This window comes from Rhinichthys klamathensis, unplaced genomic scaffold, assembly GCF_029890125.1.
Source record: "Rhinichthys klamathensis goyatoka isolate OS25496 unplaced genomic scaffold, OSU_Roscu_1.1 h1tg000073l_1, whole genome shotgun sequence".
NCBI classification, from domain to species: Eukaryota; Metazoa; Chordata; class Actinopteri; order Cypriniformes; family Leuciscidae; genus Rhinichthys; species Rhinichthys klamathensis.
In genome coordinates this window covers 1303925-1323993 of record NW_026606616.1, presented here as the reverse complement: position 1 = coordinate 1323993, position 20069 = coordinate 1303925, and the positions used below count along the sequence as shown (strand labels likewise).

Below are 20069 nucleotides of genomic sequence, written 5' to 3'. Positions count from 1 at the left end.
TTGTATTTAAACTTACTTCAGTTAGTTGCTATAAAGCAACATGTCTAATTTTCGTTTGTTCTAAATTAAGTTTTTCATCATAGAAATATAGATGTATAGATACATAATATATATAACTTTGTAAAATTATATATATATATAAAATGTCAAATAGCTGAAATTTGTATATATATGTATATATTTCAGCTTTATTTAAATTACAAAAATATATATATATATTTTATAGTTTCCTATGTTTTTGGTGACTTTCAGGAGAGGAGACTAGTTTTAGATTTATTTATTTTTAGCAGGATTGTTTAAAAGTAAGTTTCGAACAGGTTCTTTAAGAAGCCATAATGTCTCTACAAAACATGTCTAACCCTTTTAATGTATTTGACCTTGAACGGTTCGCTCAGAATCATGACATATTTGTATCCTTCTCCGAGTCCGAATCATAACGGGATTCATTTTGTGCCTCCCCTAGCGGAGACGAGACGGATTTACAATGTCAAATAAAAAAGCAGGGATGAACGCCATGTCTGATCCCGCTGTTGAGGGGTAGAGAGAGCGAATACAGCGGGCGGACTTCGAGGATTCGAGTCTGAGCGCGGAACCAGACTCGATGTCGGAAAGCACTGGGATTCCTCAAGGCTCCCCGGCGGTGGGCGCGGCGGGCTCGGCTCCGGCTGCTCCAGGAGTCGGTGGAACCGAGTGTTCGGGCGCTGCGGTCGGTTCTGCACGTATTGCTGTTAAGAAGGCGCAGCTCCGCTCCTCCCCACGTCCAAAGAAACTGGAGAAACTCGGCGTTTATTCCTCGTGCAAGGTAGGCTACGTAAGAGCGGGAAAAAAACATTGTTTACGTCTACAGTGCAAAGTACAAGACTCCCTTTTATATGTTTATCTGATATGTGAAACTAGCTGTTACCTTACTTTACGCACTCTTGAATTTGCAAGCACAGCACAAAAAGCCATCTCTTTGTCCTCCATTCTTTTAAATTGCGAATGTATGCTTTCGTGCGCTGGCCACTTACATTTGTGCACAACAAAAATATATCAATGAACTCATCATTTCCGTGATCTGCAGAGATAATACCGCTGTCTTTGCCCATAGTGAGCAAGATGACGTGAACATTGGGTGCTCTTGCCCGGTAGTCAATTTGTTTTGTTTTTCTTTTAACAGTGATTGTCGTTTTTTATTGTATTTTGTCAAGTCAAACTGAAGTCTCATGACGCTTTGGTGCGAGAGTTTTGCTAGAATAGGAGACAAACTGAAGTTGATTACTCAAGAGGCGAGAGCGGCGTCTTTGTTTTGACAGGATGACAGCTGCTGGAGGGGCGTGGTCTGTTGCCGGGGGCGGGGTTTGTTGCTGGGGGGCGTTGTCTGTTCATTGTTGTCAGATCACGCACAATTATGGAGAGCCAACTTACACAAATGTTAAAATATTGAAATAAATCGTTAACCCTTTCATGCATGAATTATGATAACCACAGTCAGGATTTTTTTCCCTATTTGTTTTTATTGCTTTTAGGGCATGAAAAACAAGATTTGAACTTTGTTTTACACGTATTTTACAAAGAAATTGTCAGATGTCCGCATCAGCGGTTTTGTTTTTTGGCACAAAACAATATAACAACATTATATTCATGGTAATGAATATAAAGGAGAGAATCCATGACACATACAAAATAAAAAGCATAGGGAAAAAAAGAAAGGTATGACAAAACATATAGATATGCTTATGTACAGTGATAATTTATGCAATAGATTAATGTAATGTAATAGTAATTATTGTTATTATTTATGTTTTTCTAGTTCATTTTTAATGGTAATGTTATGGAAAGAGAAAAAATGGATATAAAAGCACTGAGTGACAAATAGATCTTAAGAAAATTTAAGATAGTAATAATAATCCTAATAACGACAATAACAGTGATGACAACAATAAGTACAATATCTGGGCATTTTAGGAGTTAAAGCCAATTATTCCAGATATTCCAGATACACACCACTCTCTAAGTCTGACAGCCACCCCACCACCGCCAGCAAACACAATCCCCAGACATCACCAATCTCACCCCTGATTTGCGCAGACAAATCCTTATTAGCTGATAATTCTGATTATGTTCAAAATGGACAGCTCTTCTCTCTGAGAAAACCTCATCTGAAATGAACAATGTTGGGGTAACGCATTACAAGTAAATGCATTATGTAATCAGATTACTTTATTAACGTAACTGCAAATTATAATCTAATCAAACAAATTCATTAATTACAGCCAAAAAAGTGACTGCAGATGATGTATTTTCAAGAACAACAGTCTCAGTAATTATTGTAGCTGCAATAGTGATGCATGATATCTAATTAGGTGGACAGATGATAAATCAGAATTTCCTCCAAATCTAAAATCAGTACTTGGAAAATGTAACAATGATATGACTCCTTAGATGTTTCTTGATTTTACAACATTATTTTACCTGCAAGAGTCTCATAGGATAGAAGGAATGGATGGATATTCAAGAGCAACTTGACATTTCTTACTGGCCATCGGCCATCTTGGTTTGGAGAAAAACAATTCCACAAACAAAGGCTTGCCACTTGGTGGCAGTGTATAGGATTATACCATAGACAGTAAAAGAAATGGACACAGCGACCCCATAGATTTCAACGGAGAAAAGTGAAGTCAAATAGAAGCACTCACTTCCTGATTGCCAAGCGAACTGCGCATGCTCAAACTGAGCTTGAAGACGTAGATGTGACGTGAGCAACCTGAATGACAGTTGTACGTCTTCTAGTAGCTGTGCCAAGAGGAATCTGAATCATTCCCTTCTGAATCTTGCAGAGCCGGAGATCGTGAGTATTAGCTGTCCATGAGCTCGCAGCAGGAGCAACTTTATGACTCTCTATGGGCTTCTCCCTTGACTTTATGCCTCCACGTCCCCCGATTGCGCGTGAGCTTCTACATCTGTCTTTACGGTCATTTCTCTTCTATGCGACAGAGAGTCGCGTGTTATGACGCAATCGTTAGCCTATTTTTACAAAAACTGCTTCTACAGGGCCACGACGTAAGATACAAGGTAATGGAGCATTTTATACATTGTCGTGTTTCTTTAGAAATAAATAATGGACAAATGGAGTCTTTAAACGTCTCAGATGTAAAGTTATTCGCTGTCAAAGTGACGCAAAAATGAATGGGAGTCAATGGAATGCTAACAGCAGGTGAAGGCTTGTTAGCCAATGGCGGCGCCCGGGGAGACTTCAGTTTCCGGCTGGTGGATTACCCCGTTGGATTATACACTAGTGTCCAATGTAGTGGTTGATGCAACTATGCCATCAAAACCCAGGCATACGCAAGAAAATGGATTTTTAATAGCTGTCCACTGTAGTGACCTCTATGCGTGAAAGAGTTAAATACATAAATAAAAAAAACATGAAAATCATTAAATTCATTATTAAATCACCCGACTAGTGTTGTCACGGTACCAACATTTCAGTATTCGGTACCAATACCAGTGAAAATCCACGGTTCTCGGTACCAATTTCGGTACCAAAAGCTTAATTTAGATCAAATTTACATATATTAAAGTGTATATCACAGTTACAAAGATGGAAACTGTAGTATTAAAAACCCTTTATAATAAGATTATATTTGTTAGATAACATTAGATAAAATTACCTAACAATAAACCATAGTTATATACTGTAGCAATTATTCTCCTTGGGGTTAATTTAAAAATATACTAATACATTTTTAAAATCAAAAGTTTTATCTGTTAACATTATTTAATGCACAATGAATGAAGTGAACAAACATGAACAATCAAGTGTTTGTATTAAATGACATTCACAAACATTAATTAATGTTGCAGAAATATATTGTTCACTCAATGTGTTGATGTTAACACATTAAGTAATGTTAATGAATGGTATCTTATTGTAGTGTTACCAAACTATACAGGAGATAGAACATGTTTTATTTGACTTAACTGTAGCCTACTTTTATTTAATCCAAAACTGCCAAAAATGTCACTCTTGCCTGTCTTCAAAACTTGATAACCCTGTAGCTGATTTCTAATGCAAGGGCTAGAAATCAATTAATTCTTTGCTGATACTTCCTCGTCATCACGGGGAGCGCAGTTTGCACAGCTTTCTCCTTCTCTCCACAAGCGCTCGCTCTCGCGTGTCTCCGCTATGCAACCATAAACAGTGACGCGCCTGGAAAAACAAGCTCGCACGTCGCTTCTATTATGAGCGCGCTTCCCGCGCGCCTACAATTTGAAATTTGCACGCGCAAAAAACGTGCTATGTGAACGTGTTGCCCTTTATGGCAACGTGACATTAGCCTAATTCAACATATTTCCATATGTGGCTCTTTCCTCCTTTCTTGTCAACAAGTGGATTCAGAGCCAACGCATTAGCAGCGCCGCCGGTCGCCATGTCTCAGTGTTTTTATGAAGAGGACGCAACTCTGCAGCTTTCGGACAGCGCATCAAGAACCGGATTAACCCGGTACTCGGTACCTAGAAAAGCTGGTACCGTAACCGTAATTTTTTTTTAGTACCGACTTGGTACCGAAGTACCGAGTTTTTTGACAACACTACACCCGACTAATCAATACATGTCTGTATTTCATTTTAGTACTATAGTTTGCCTTTCATTTTTCCATTTCATCATTTTCTTTCCATTCAAATTTTAATTTAAAATCACCATGAATAAAAATGGACAATTCTTGTTCTTCCTGGAATATTGCAGTATTTATTATAAATGGATTTATTTGTGCACACACACATATACACTCACCTAAAGGATTATTAGGAACACCATACTAATACTGTGTTTGAGCCCCTTTCGCCTTCAGAACTGCCTTAATTCTACGTGGCATTGATTCAACAAGGTGCTGAAAGCATTCTTTAGAAATGTTGGCCCATATTGATAGGATAGCATCTTGCAGTTGATGGAGATTTGTAGGATACACATCCAGGGCACGAAGCTCCCGGTCCACCACATCCCAAAGATGCTCTATTGGGTTGAGATCTGGTGACTGTGGGGGCCATTTTAGTACAGTGAACTCATTGTCAGGTTCAAGAAACCAATTTGAAATGATTCGAGCTTTGTGACATGGTGCATTATCCTGCTGGAAGTAGCCATCAGAGGATGGGTACATGGTGGCCATAAAGGGATGGACATGGTCAGAAACAATACTCAGGTAGGCCGTGGCGTTTAAACGATGCCCAATTGGCACTAAGGGGCCTAAAGTGTGCCCCCACACCATTACACCACCACCACCAGCCTGCACAGTGGTAACAAGGCATGATGGATCCATGTTCTCATTCTGTTTACACCAAATTCTGACTCTACCATCTGAATGTCTCAACAGAAATCGAGTCTCATCAGACCAGGCAACATTTTTCCAGTCTTCAACTGTCCAATTTTGGTGAGCTCTTGCAATTTGTAGCCTCTTTTTCCTATTTGTAGTGGAGATGAGTGGTACCCGGTGGGGTCAATCCGCCTCAAGGTTGTGTGTTGTGGCTTCACAAATGCTTTGCTGCATAGCTCAGTTGTAACGAGTGGTTATTTCAGTCAAAGTTGCTCTTCTATCAGCTTGAATCAGTCGGCCCATTCTCCTCTGACCTCTAGCATCAACAAGGCATTTTCACCCACAGGACTGCCGCATACTGGATGTTTTTCCCTTTTCACACCATTCTTTGTAAACCCTAGAAACGGTTGTGCGTGAAAATCCCAGTAACTGAGCAGATTGTGAAATACTCAGACCGGCCCGTCTGGCCCCAACAACCATGCCACGCTCAAAATTGCTTAAATCACCTTTCTTTCATGAATTTTGAAGTCTAAATGCAGTCGCCAGAAGTAAAAAGCTAAAGGTAGGCTATAAACAAACTACACCACGGTCCCACGACTTCGACGTCACCATCACTAAGCTTCCGCCAACTCTTTCAGTTTTTATCTAAAAAAAAACATTTTCCCAGAAAGTTTGAGTTAGAATACTTTATGAGAGCACAATTATGAGCATAACGAGGCTGTAAAAGAGGACTGAGTTTATCTGTTCAGCGTGATGTTTAATGTCCCAGACAGTCTCTGTAGTCCCATTTAGCCACTTTTTAGCAACCACCGTTTGCAAGACACGTAACAGCTTCAAAAAATCACACGTGGGGTAATATTGATGTATGTTATGTCATAGAATAAAACGTGAAAGTGTTTTGAGCTTGTATTAATCCCAGACCTTGTTTCAGCCATTTAACCAAAACCCCATTCAAAAAACCCATTGACTTCGGGACGGTGGAACCAGAAGTGCTAAAATGCTAACTCGCTTCTGGCCTACAAAGGGATGTCATACCTGCACCACTCTAGAGATCCAATCAATTCCTGATGGACAAATTCAAATCCTGCCCCACATTTTTTTTCTTGTTCCAAAAGCCGCTTCACTCGGATATACGTCATAATATGGAAGAAAAGACTATCGCAAATTCACAACTTTTATTTTGTGCAGCTTTAAGCACGAGCAGCATGTGTCCTTTCATATCCGTACGCAGGGTTACGGTTGTCGGTATGTCTGTCACTCAACAATAGTGAGCGTCACCTTTTAGGGGTGTTCCAACATTTATGTGATGATTTAATTTTGATTAATTACGCCCTCCACAGAAACAAGCCCATCAGCATTAAAAACATAGATTACTCCTAAAACCTGTAAATCCGGAATTCTCTATGGACTTTAAAGATGCCAGCATTTAAGGATGAGCTTTAAAGGGATAGTTTACCCTCAAGTTGTTTCAAACCTGTAAAAATGTCTTTGTTCTGCTGAACACAAAGAAAGATATTTTGAAGAATGTTTGTAACCAAACAGTTGTGGGGCACCATTGTTATGGAAGCTTGTTTCCACCACAGAATAAAGCATTTTAAAAGATAATTGTGACTTTTTTATCTCACCTTTGCTTGTTTACATCTTGCAACCCTGACTTTTTTTTCAGAATTGTGAGATATAAACGTATAATTGCGAGTTATAGTCAGAATTGCATATAAAAGTAGTCAGAATAAAGTGAGTGTTATATCGTGTCATAAAGTTAGAATTGCAAATATAAACTTGCAATTCTGAGAAAGACTGATTTTTTTATTCTGACCTTATTACACACAATTGCGACTTTATATCATGCAATTCTGACTTTATAACTGACTTTATAAGTTTGTCACGCAATTCTGACTTTTTTCTTGCAATTGCGAGTTTATATCACGCAATTCTGAATTGCGAGATGTAAACTCGCAATTGCAAGAAAACAAGTCATAATTGTCAGATAAAAAGTCCCAATTAGTATTTTTATTTTTTATTCTGTGGCGGAAACAAGCTTCCATACCATTAACTTCCATAGTATGAAAAATAATAATACTATGGAAGTCGATGGTGCCCCACAAATTTTTGGTTACAAACATTCTTCAAAATATCTTCCTTTGTGTTCAGCAGAACAAAGACATGTTTACAGCTTTGGAACAACTTGAGGTTAAGTAAATAATGACAGAATTGAACTATCCACTTTAAAGCTGCAGTCGGCAAGTCTGGCAGATTGAGTGGACTTAGGCAAAATTTTGAATGTTTACAACTCTCATGCCCCTCCCCCACTATCAACGGATACCCTTCCACCGAGTTCGTGCTCGTCAGTGCGTGTGCACCAGGTTATCTGTGAACGCGCCCGTCTCATCAGCATCCATCAACACCATGGGGTATTTGGAGGTATGCTGCCCTGGCTAATCTACCGATAGATTGCAATTGCTAACGTCATTTATACTCTAAAAATGAGCTTACTTGATTTGTTAGTGTTTTGAAAGCGAGATACATCCGCCATCACTCTTCGTTACTGCGCGAACTTCCGGCGTGTGCATGTGATTGTAACGTGCGTGAGGGGTGGCGTGTGCCTGATCTGTGATTGACAGTCAGATCTCACACCCCCCTGCGCTGATTGGACCAGATGATCCGGGAGCTGTGGATTTTTGCAAAACAAATAACACGCTCCAGGTGGAGTTAGAACGAGAAGCTCGGTTTTTTTTTCTAAAACCACTTTATTTATGTTGTTCTGTCGGATTATAGTGTCGATTTCACTAAATATGATCAAAAAATTTTTGCCGACGGCAGCTTTAAGGTTTTTGGATTAATGCATAAAATAATAAAATCAAGTTTGAATTAATTTTCTTTAAATAAGGTATACTAGATTCTATTGGTTTCAGTGCAGTTTTTCAATACAGGTTGTAGTAGCTTTACGGTTTATTAATGTGAACTTATTCCTAATGTAGTCATTTTAGTGTCTTATATTTTGACTGATCTGTTTTGTCCTCCAACAGGCTGAAGGAGCTTGTAAATGTAATGGCTGGAAGAGTCAAAATCCACCACCAACTCCTCCCCCTCCAACCCCGCCCAGGGCTGAGCAGCCAATCGCTGTTAACTTAATGGAGCCGTGCAGAAGCTGCAGCCACGCCCTCGGTAACGACTGCTTGTGTAATAATAGAAAACAACAGTAGAGTTCAGGAAGATAAAATCCCTTTTCTCTCGTCCATAGAGAAATCGATTTTTAGTGTTATAATGTTAAGCGATAGTATGTTTTTACACTGCTTACAGCTTACACAAACTACATATTTGAATATTTTTCAGTGGTTATATTTAAAGTTAATTACTTCTAGTTATGATTCAGCCACATCATTCGTAAGGCTTCTTTCATTCATTTGTGTTTCTGGCCCAGGTGACCATGTGACACACCTGGAGAATGTGTCGGAGGAGGAGGTGAACAGATTGCTTGGAATCGTACTGGATGTAGAATACTTGTACACATGTGTCCATAAAGAGGAGGATCCTGACACTAAACAAGTTTACTTCTCTCTCTTCAAAGTGAGTTTTCTGGGTTGTTGCATGTTGTGCAAGCATGCATGATTCCGTTTTGGAAATATTAAAAATATTGATCACTGAATGAAATGGTGACACTTATCTATTTATGTATTACAATGAATATAATTAACACAAGTTAAAAGAAGCCTCTTATGCTCACTAAGGCTGCATTTATTTGTTCAAAAAAATCCAGTAAAAAACAGTAATATTGTGAAAAATCATTACAATTTAAAATAAGTGTTTTCTTAAGATGGTTTAAAATGTAATTTATTCCTGTGATTGCTAAGCTGAATTTTCAGCAGTCTTCAGTGTCACCTGGTCCTTCAGAAATCATTCTAATGTGCTGATTTGGTGCTCAAGAAACATTTCTTATCAATGTTGAAAATAGTTGCTACTTAATATTTTATGTGGAAACCGTGATACATTTTTTCAGAATCCTTTCATGAATAAAACTTCAAAAGAACAACATTTATTTAAAATAGAATATGATAATATTATGTCACACTATAAATGTTTTTCAATTTAATGCCTTCTTTAGTTGCTGAATAAACGTATTCATTTCTTTAAAAAATAATAATAATCTTACTGACCCTAAACTTTTGAATCACAATCTTCTTTGCTACTATTAATCCATCTTACCTACCCACCTTTTTTTTTTGTTCATTTTTTTTTGTCTTAGTTGCTACGGAAATGTATCCTGCAGATGGGAAGGCCAGTGGTGGAAGCTCTGGAAAGCCCACCCTTTGAAAAACCAAGCATTGAACAGGTATGCTTTGAACAGCATTGGATATCTGGTATTTAATATTTGGTGACATCTTTGCTAAATAGCACTAAACAGTAATACATTTTTCTTCACCATCATATTCAAACATCATATCAAAAACAATATCAGTGTGAGAAAGTTAGAAGTGTGAAGGTGCAGAAATAGATAAACCGCCTATGAGCTCAACAGTAGCTTTCTTCTGAAACAGACAATGATGAAAACAGGGAATTGTGGGAAACATCTGACGGTTTTAAAGGGGTCCGATTATCCTTTTTTTACATTTTCAACTTTCTTTTGTGTGTAATGTTGCTGTTTGAGCATGAACAAGGTCTCTAAATGGAATATAGATTCTCTATATAAGTAAACAACGTTCCTGAACTCCCTGAAACGCCTCGATTGTAGTCTTCGGTTTTCTTCCCGGGAACGAACACATAAAAGTATTCCTCTTTTAAATAATTCCCGCCCAAGGCATATGCAAAAAAAGGCCTGGTTGAGTTGAGTTAGTACTAGTAGTGTGTTGAAACTCACGGTTGTGGTAAGAGGGTGTAATTTTTCTGAAATGCACTGGAAGCAGTTGGCCAGTCACAACACACTGTTCCCGCCAACCAATCAGAGCACATTGAACTTTTCGGAAAGAGGGGCTTCATAGAGGCAGGAACTAAACAGAGTGTTACTGACAGACTGGAAAGAGAGATGTAAAATATGTGAAAAAAATTATTTAGCAAAATCAAGCACCCAAAAAACAAAATCAAGACTTTGCATAATAGGTCCCCTTTAACTACATTCACAGCTCTGTTTTCTTGGTTAATTTGTTGGCAGTGTACTCTGCATGTGATGCACGAGTGAGTGAGATACCAAACAACCCTAGACACATTCCTGACATCCTTGCTGTTGGTGTCACACAGATGTTTTTTCATGTTGTTTTTGTTGCAGGGTGTGAACAACTTTGTGCAGTACAAGTTTAGCCACCTACCCTGTAAGGAGAGGCAAACCATTGTGGAGCTCGCAAAGATGTTCCTGAACCAGATCAACTACTGGCAGCTAGAGACGCCCTCACAAAGACGGCAAAGAGCACCGGATGATGACGTAGCTGGTTACAAAGTCAATTACACCAGGTGACTGATAATTTTTTAGTTTTTGAGGAGGGTCTAATTTTCCATAGGGGAAAAGAAAATGTTATTTTTCTCTTCTGTTTTACACCTTATTGTCATTTAAGTATAACATGAAATAACAATTGGCCCTATTTCTTAAATTCAGCATGAAACAGAAGTTGCGATAGTCTTTTTTTCCATATTGTGACGTATATCCGAGTGAACCGGCGTTTCAAACTAGAAAAAATGTAGGGACTTGATTTTGTCCATCTGGAATTGATTGGATCGTTGGATGGTTGTGATTCACTATTGGTGTGATCTCATGTGAGCGACAGGTTGCCCGCCCTCTAAGATGTGCACGGATAATTAATTTACAATAATACTGTAATATTCCATAAAAAAATTTTTTTGTCAATTTTTATTTCATGGTGACTTTAATACACATTTCCGGTCTTCTTTTGTGTTTGTGTTTTGCAGGTGGCTGTGTTATTGTAATGTGCCACAGTTCTGTGACAGTCTTCCTCGGTATGAGGCCACACAGATTTTCGGACGCACTTTTCTGCGCTCTGTGTTCACTGTAATGAGGAAACAGCTGCTGGAACAGGCCCGACAGGAGAAAGACAAACTACCGCCTGAGAAACGCACACTCATTCTCACACATTTTCCCAAGTAAGCACACAACAACAAAGACAGAAATAAAGCCTTTGGTTTTTACTCGTACGCGAGAGTTCGCGTAAAGTGCGCTTGGCGCAAATTTCGTCACCAGTATAGTACAAGCTTACTTTTGTAGGGGAATTTACAGTTAAGACCCAAGGACCAGATAGGATGAATGAGGACCAGGAGTCAGAGATGCAATCAAGTAAAGAACATTTTACTGAAGAATAATTTGCAGTTTCATCAGCAGAAGTCAGCTTCAACACTCAGCAAGGAGTTTGTAGGCCACTCTGCATACACACTCATTACAGCAGCAATTATACTCTCACACAAGTCACTAAGCGATGTCATCTTGTCAGGTAAAATTATCCTGATTGGTTAAGGCATAGATAAACTTTAAAAAAATTCCACATATGGGCTGTTCGTCGGAAGAATATCTCCATTGATTATCAGGACGTCAGTCAAATCCTGGTTGAGGCACAAAGTGACCCACTGAGTCACCAGGCAGTTTCTAGGTTCCAATTGTCTTGCCAGATGGCAGATCACCTCCCCTGCATGCCATTATTTGTTTACATAACTTCAGACCCCCCCCACACACACACACACACACACACACAGAGACCCAGCTTCTTCAAGGTTGGAGTTGGTCGAGCACTAGCTCTGACCAGGAAACTTTCCCAAAACATACTGATAAGATGTACTTTCTCTCAGTAAGAGGTTCAGACAATATTCATCATTATTCTCTATTGAAGATACATAAAGTAAAGTTTTAACTAAGAATTATCATGTAGGCAACAGGCCTGAGTGACCCCTAGTGACCTAGGCTGTCAGGGTCAGCTAGAAGAGTAAATATTGGTTTTAACAGAAAGAGAGAGCATGTTTCAGTGAACTGACATGTAAATCTCATAAGCTTGAAGAAGTCATTCAAATCTTTTGATATTTACAAGGATAAATATTGATTAATAGCTGGATTAACAACCACTCAAAGGATATACATTAAAGCAGCATTCAAGAATCCATCCCTTCACTTTCACTGGCGTAAAATATTATGTATACTTTGGGCTCAATATGTTGACATTGTGTGTATGTGTATGTGAATGTGTGTGTGTGTTGTGCCTAGATTTTTGTCTATGCTGGAGGAGGAGGTTTATAGTCATAACTCGCCCATTTGGAGTGAAAACTTCATGGTTGGTTTATCAGGTGGACAGATTCCCACAGGTGATTAGCAATGCTAGAGTTAACTTTATTCAGTCATATATTTGGCATGGCTTTGTAAACAAACGTTTCTCTTCTCTGATTGGTGCAGTGATCAGTGCTCCACCCGTGACCCGCCCCCTGTACTGTAGCAGTAGTCCTGCCCCAGTGGAGCTGGCTGGAGGAGGCAGCTTAAGCCCGGCCCGGAAAGTAGCATCCGTCCTGGAGCCCAATCCAGGTATCAATTTATTTCATAGTATTTCATTCAGTGTCTGATTATAAATTATAGAAAATCACTTTGCCATTTATGTAGTCTTGATGATAAATCTACACTACTGTTCAAAAGTTTGCTAAATAAAAGTATACTTTTATTCAGCAAGGATGCATTAAATGCATTAAATGGATCAAGTGACAAGTGACAGTAAAGACTTTTACTTTGTTACAAAAGATTTCTATTTAAAATAAATGCTTTCTTTTTAACCTTCAATTCATCAAAGAATCCAGAAAAAAAAGTATCATGGTTTCCTAAAAGATATTAAGTAACAACTCTTTTCAACGTTGATGATCATAAGAAATGTTTTTTGAGCACCAAATCAGCATATTAGAAGGATTTCTGAAGGATCATGTGACACTGAAGACTGCTGAAAATTCAGCTTTGTTGGGAATAAATTACTTTAAAAAAAAATATTTTCAAATAGAAAATTATTTTAAATTGTAATTCTTGTTCCCAATATTACATTTTTTTTAAAAACTTGAAGTACCCCCTGATATTTTATTGATATATTACAATTTAACAACTCATTTGCATGTTCACGGTTCTCTGATGATGGTGACATGCAGGTAAACAAATAAAATATTACATCTTTTTAAATGGTTTAAATAATTACTTAAAATGATCTATTAATTTTTTGATGCTTTAAATAAATAGAAGCCGTTCATTATTTAGTTATAATTTATAATAATAACACTTTGTATGATTGTATCATTACTTTATGATTTGTTTTTACCTATTTAATCCATGAATTTAAATATCCTTACATCATATTTTATATGATAATATAGAATATATCATATATCATACTTCATCATGTTCCAAATATATATGTACTGCAGATATTTAATGGGTCTGTGAAGAGTGTTTCTTGGCCATCACAATGACCACTGATCTGAATAGATTTGACTTTATGCACATGTAGGTGGAGAAAAGCGAAAGCCTTCTGAGCCGTTATCTCATGAGGACTGCAAACGACCTCGTGTGGTTGGTGACATTCCTGTGGAATTAATTAATGAAGTCATGTCCACCATTATAGACCCTACTGCCATGCTGGGACCAGAGGTAAAACAGAGAGTGTGTCTGATGTATTTTCTATCTGACATATGGCAGTGCTCATTCTCAAAGTGTTTAACTGTATCTCTTTCTCTCAGACCAGTCTTCTCTCAGCTCATTCTGCGCGGGATGAAGCTGCTCGATTAGAGGAGAGGCGCGGCGTCATTGAGTTCCATGTCATCGGAAACTCCCTCAACCAAAAGCCCAATAAGAAGATCCTCATGTGGCTTGTTGGCCTGCAGAACGTCTTCTCACATCAGCTGCCACGCATGCCTAAAGAATACATCACACGCCTCGTATTTGACCCGTATGTTGGTTACCATTATCCCCATTTTAATGTACTAAACACCTTTGTCTGATGCTTATAATAACAAGTCTGTTGTGAAGTATTTAAGTATTTTAGTTTTGGAGGTCTTCTACAATAGGTTTACAAGGTCAAAAACACTTTAATTTTCTCATAATATACACTGCAGCATCACCTCTTTGCTTAGTTTCTAAAAACGGTTTGATAAAGGCCGGTCTCCTAAAAAAAACATGCTTTCTGAGAGCTTACTTTGCTCTGATTGGTCAGATGGACCAGTCTGTTGTGATTGGTCTACCACTTGCAGCGTGTGCCAGAAACTAAACGCCCACTACAATATCTGAATTTCAGATCCAGAGGCTTCTTCAGCACTTGATACACAGTGATACGAACAGTAACTATCGGTTTTACTGTATCAATTCAATGGGCCCTATTTTAACGATCTAATTCTAAGCGCATGGTCTAAAGTGCATTTAGGGCGTGTCCGAATCCACTTTTGCTAGTTTAACGACATGAAAAATGGAAGGTGCATGGTCTAGAGGGGTTGACCCTATTCTCTTAATGAGTAATGGGTGTGTTTTGGGCGTAACATGAATAAACCAATCAGAGTCTCCTCTCCCATTCCCTTTAAAAGCTAGTTCCACTTGCGCCATGGTGTATTGTTATTTACATGGCGGAATTTGCAAGCGGAAAAAGACTGAACGCTTCTCCAGAGAGGAAATGGATCTGCTCGTGGACGAGGTTAAAGCGTGCAAGCAGACCATCTACGGGACAAGCCGGATTCCACCATATCTTTATGTACACAATATTAATCTTTTACATTGTAATCCTTTTATTTTTAATATCTGGCATGTTTGTGTGCTGCTGCACGTCCCTGTGTGTGTAATAAGCAGAGTGTACGCGCGTTGTGCACCCGCCTATAGGCGCATATTACAAATGTGCCCTTTAAATAACCAAAAAATACTGCGCCACTGACTTTAGACCAGGTTTTTGTTGGTCAATAGCACAGTCTATTTCAGTTGCCTCAAAATAGCAACACGCCAACAATGCGCCCGAACACACCTCGTTTTCAGACCAGCATGGGTCAATCAGAACATGGGCGCAAAATGCATTTGCCAATTATACAACGTGGTGCAGGACGTGAAAATGATAACTGCGTTGGGCTGAAAAACACTTGCGTCGCAACTGGTGCCTTGAGCATAGCATTGCCAAGTGTATGATGGGGCTCATCATCCTCATCCTTTGGAAGTGCATGCAAAGTGGATTTGCTTTTGCAATGCAGAAAACAGCGTCTTCCTGACATGTCGACAACACAAATCAATCTCTTCCAGGCCTCAGCTACAACTACAGTGTTTGAGGAAGGGTCAAAGTAGATGTTGTTCGTCGGCAGACCATAGGCTGCCATTATGCAAATCTGTTACAAACCAACATACAGGTTTGTTCAGGAAGTATGGACTGGAATTGGAATACTGACTGTTTGGGGCAGTTCCAAATTGTTTTGTTTTTTTTCCATTGGGAGACAATAACTACATTTATCATGCGCTTAGAGAGAACTTTGCAGACCTTTTACATTCACAAACAGCTATATTATGCTACATTATTAGGGGTACCTTTAAACGGGTGATTTTCTGACATTTTAACAGTTAACTGTTGTGGTTTAGTGTTAAATTGCATTGGTTTAATGTTAACCTATTGCTTCCTGTGAATTGATGGCATAACATTGTTATGAGTCAATCTATTTCCTCTTTAAACAGGAAGCACAAGACTCTTTCTCTAATTAAAGATGGCCGTGTTATTGGGGGAATCTGCTTCCGGATGTTTCCAACTCAGGGCTTCACTGAGATTGTGTTCTGTGCCGTCACCTCCAATGAACAAGTCAAGGTGTGTTGTCTTATAATTACGGTGATGCTTTTCCATTATTATCTGTCATTCCTCCTTCCTCACTCACTCCTAGCTTGATCCGTATTCATTTAATTGCTGTTTAAGGGTTATGGGACTCACCTCATGAACCATCTGAAGGAGTATCACATCAAGCACGAAATTCTCAACTTTCTCACCTACGCTGACGAATACGCCATTGGCTACTTCAAGAAGCAGGTTAGTGCTCTATTACTTGTTTTAGAGAGCTGGTCAATTATTGATAAATGTTTGTCCATACAAAAAGTACAGTGGTATTTTATTTTTCTTCCATGGCACAAATTACAACTACAGTGGATGGTGAATTATACTAACAAGCTCCAAAAATTAAAAAAAATGGGGAGGTTCTGCCTAACATCTCATTTTGTGTTTTATTATATTTTTATAATAATAAGAAGAAGAAGAGGAAAACAATGATGGGTTGGAACAACATATTTCATTTTTGGGTACTGTCGCTTTAAGTATGTCCATATCCTTATTTTGTTACTCTTGTTTCATGTCAGGGATTCTCTAAGGATATTAAAGTGCCGAAGTCTAAGTATGTGGGCTACATTAAAGACTATGAGGGGGCCACGCTCATGGGCTGTGAACTGAACCCCTGCATCCCTTACACTGAGTTCTCCGTCATCATCAAGAAACAGAAAGAGGTGTGTGTGTGTGAGGATGAGATCTGATGTGTCAAAGAGGTTACTCAGTATGGTCAAATTCATGATTCTGTTATCGCTTAAAGGCTTTTCTATGTCTTTCTCACCCTCTCTCTCAGATCATTAAGAAGCTTATAGAGCGCAAGCAAGCGCAGATTCGTAAAGTCTACCCTGGCCTATCCTGTTTTAAGGAGGGAGTTCGCCAGATTGCAATTGAGAGCATTCCAGGAATCCGTATGTCTCTCTTTGATATATATTTAAAAAAATAACAATAATGATAATACAATATTTTATGTTTTATTATACAAATATTATTCATTGTATTCTGAAAATATTTTATTATTTTAACAAAATATACGTATATGTATGTATATTTTCAGTAAAACATTTTTTTAATGTTCTCTTATGCTTACCAAGGCAGCTTATTTGATCAGAAATACTGTATAATACAACTTAAAATTTGTAATGTTTTCTATTTGAATATATTTTAAAATATAATGTCCAATTCCTGTGATGCAAAGCTGAATTTTCAGCATCAGTACTCCAGTCTTCAGTGTCACATGATCATTCAGAAATCATTCTAATTTGCGGATTATCAATGTCGAAAACAGTTGTGCTGCTTAACATTTGGGTGGAAACAGTGATATATTTTTTTCAGGATTCTTTGAATAGAAAATTCAAAAGAACATCAATTATTATTGTAAATATTACTGAATATATATATATATAATAATACATTTAATTTAAACTTTAATTTACTTCTGTCTTTGGACAGGTGAGACGGGGTGGAAGCCTTTAGGGAAGAGGTGAGTGTGTATCTATTAGTCACAGCTAAACAAATCTTATGTAACTGGTTTGTAGTTTGTTGAAGTTTTGAAAGTATGTTTCGTTTTTTGTGTCAATTTTCACAGCAAAGAGCTGAAGGATCCTGACCAGTTGTACACCACCATAAAGAACATCTTACAGCAGGTCAAGGTAATGTATATCTGCTTGGCTTTACGTTTCAAGCACAATAATTATGAAAGAAAATAAATGGCTAATGAGGAATATGTATTGTACCCCTCAGTCACACCAGAATGCATGGCCCTTCATGGAGCCTGTAAAGAAGAACGAGGCACCTGGTTATTACCAAGTCATCCGCTTCCCTATGGGTACGCAAATATCTCTTATACACACTGGACCTTACACTTACTTTTGAGCGTATAATGAATGAGAGTAGGGGTGGGGACGATATACCGGTTGACATGATAAACCAGCATACATTTTGGATTATCGTCTCTGTGGCGATTACGCGCTCACATGACGTTGCCGTGCTGCGCTGTCACGAAAGCGTATCATTTGAATGCGTTTTTAATCCTTGTGGTTTAAAAACAAGTGATTTTAAACCATTCAAGTGCAAAAGAAAACTCATTTCGGTATATGCATAGGCTGTCTGAGAGACGCACACACCTGAAACTCTTTGAGAGTATCCTTGTAAACACAGTCATTTGTCTTAACTGAAAGCAAAGTAAACATATAAGAAAGAAAGTGCATGTGTAACAGTATACTAGATCAGTGCATGAGGTCTTAAAGTGACAGCAGCCTAATATACCTGCTGCCGTCTGTCATTAATGTTAATCAAACAACAAAAGAAATTAGATCTTGACTGAATCACTTTTGTAGCTTTAATCAAAATAAATGTATATGTGTACATACTATTACATGGTACATTTGATTACTTTATACAATATGTAGTATTTCTTATTTCTATTTCATTTGTGTCTTTGGTTTTATTGTAGTTTTTGTCCTATTGCTTGGAATTACTTTCTTTGTTCTTATTTTATCACTGTTTACTTGTCTGCGGTAAGCTTGTTTTATTACTTGTTAGATTTATGAAATTCCACGAATATGAAATGGTATTAAAAATGCTCATATCATAAAAACCTTACTTAAAGCAAAAAGAACTATATATTGTCATCGTGAATTAAAAATACTCATTTCAGGATATAAGATTTGGGACGTATCGCCCACCCCTAAATGAATGAATGTTATTGTGCATTGTAGACTTAAAGACGATGAGCGAGCGCCTGAAGAGTCGTTATTACACCACTCGGAAGCTGTTCATGGCCGACATGCAGAGGATCTTCACTAACTGTCGAGAGTACAACCCTCCCGAAAGCGAATACTACAAATGTGCCAACCTACTAGAGAAATTCTTCTACACCAAGATCAAAGAGGCGGGCCTCATCGACAAGTAATCCAGCTAGGGGGCGCAAGTAGTCTGTTTCCCTCTTGCCCCTCCCTTTTCTCTACCTCTTTTTCTCAACATTTATCATATATAACTCCCTCATTGTTTTGCGTCAAAAGGAGGGTTGTCTGAAATGCAGGTGTTTGATGTGTGTGAATATCCGCATGACCACCATGTGTGGAAAAAGTCTCTTTCTTGTCTTAAAAATTCCTTCTGCCAAAATTGCGGAACAATTTTGAGGTATGTACGGCTGTATGCATTTGGTGTGCATGTGGTCATGCTAGTGTGTGTATATAATAGTGAAAATCTGTTTATATAGATCGATTTTATGAAAAACTGTATATTTTATATAGTACCAACCAAGAAAAATGACTCTAATTACCTAATGTTGTACCTTCAAACAGCACTTATTTATTATTAAACTTAAAGAAATGGTGATAAATACTAGTATTCATACGATGAATATTCCTAATCAGAAACCCGCACATTTGCGGTCTTTACCAGAGCGTGTACGTGATTGGTGTAAGAGGAGCATTCCCTGTGCAGTGACAAATACAGTCTTAATATGCTAATGAGAACGTACAGCATCTGTATGTAAAGATGACACGTGCAATGACTCGTACTATTGTTGTTTTCTAAAATATTTGTACTTTGAAATACTTAAGAAGAGATGGGCTTTGTACTACATTTGGGGAAATGGGGGGGATAAAGCTATTTTAAGGTCTTTGTACCTTTGCTTTGAAAGACATATTTTGTATGTCTTTTAAAGACTTTTTTTTGTGTTGCTTTTAAAGCATATTTTATAGAATGATTACATTTTTAGAGCAACTAATGTGAAAGAAATGTCTACTTTTGTGTTGGACTGTTTCAGTAGAGAGTAATGTTGCACAAACTGCACATCTTTTTTTGTGTTCTTGCACTTTTTTTTTTTTTTTTACATAGAAATTGTTAAATCAAAGAAAATTCACAATCATCTACTTGTGTTATTACACCTGTTAATGATCATTTTCTTAGTAATCGGATGACATTTTTTGTTGGCTGACCAATTTAGGTATGTTATTAAGCAGAAAATGCATTTGTCTGTATATATTTA

At 37.9% G+C, this 20069-nt stretch overlaps 1 protein-coding gene across 1 annotated transcript; it reads left to right on the top strand.

Moving 5' to 3' along the window:
• The first annotated feature begins 304 nt into the window (after positions 1-304).
• kat2b (K(lysine) acetyltransferase 2B) lies at positions 305-19933 on the top strand. The gene is made up of 18 exons (XM_056250719.1): positions 305-802; positions 8321-8459; positions 8716-8861; positions 9538-9624; positions 10555-10736; positions 11190-11381; positions 12487-12584; positions 12673-12798; positions 13757-13896; positions 13986-14194; positions 15943-16069; positions 16175-16285; positions 16609-16752; positions 16869-16983; positions 17525-17555; positions 17661-17724; positions 17816-17900; positions 18793-19933. The coding sequence occupies exons 1-18, from the start codon at positions 602-604 to the stop codon at positions 18984-18986; spliced, it is 2391 nt and encodes a 796-aa protein (XP_056106694.1). The 5' UTR covers positions 305-601; the 3' UTR covers positions 18987-19933.
• The last annotated feature ends 136 nt before the right edge of the window (positions 19934-20069 follow it).

What these genes read in the sequence shown, in the direction of transcription:
- kat2b (XM_056250719.1), top strand. Translation starts at nt 602, where the DNA reads ATGTCGGAAAGCACTGGGATTCCTCAAGGCTCCCCGGCGGTGGGCGCG. An exon ending in AAGCTGCAGCCACGCCCTCG is followed by an intron (nt 8,460 to 8,715) that starts GTAACGACTGCT and finishes TTTCTGGCCCAG; the next exon opens with GTGACCATGTGACACACCTG. An exon ending in AGGTGGACAGATTCCCACAG is followed by an intron (nt 12,585 to 12,672) that starts GTGATTAGCAAT and finishes TGATTGGTGCAG; the next exon opens with TGATCAGTGCTCCACCCGTG.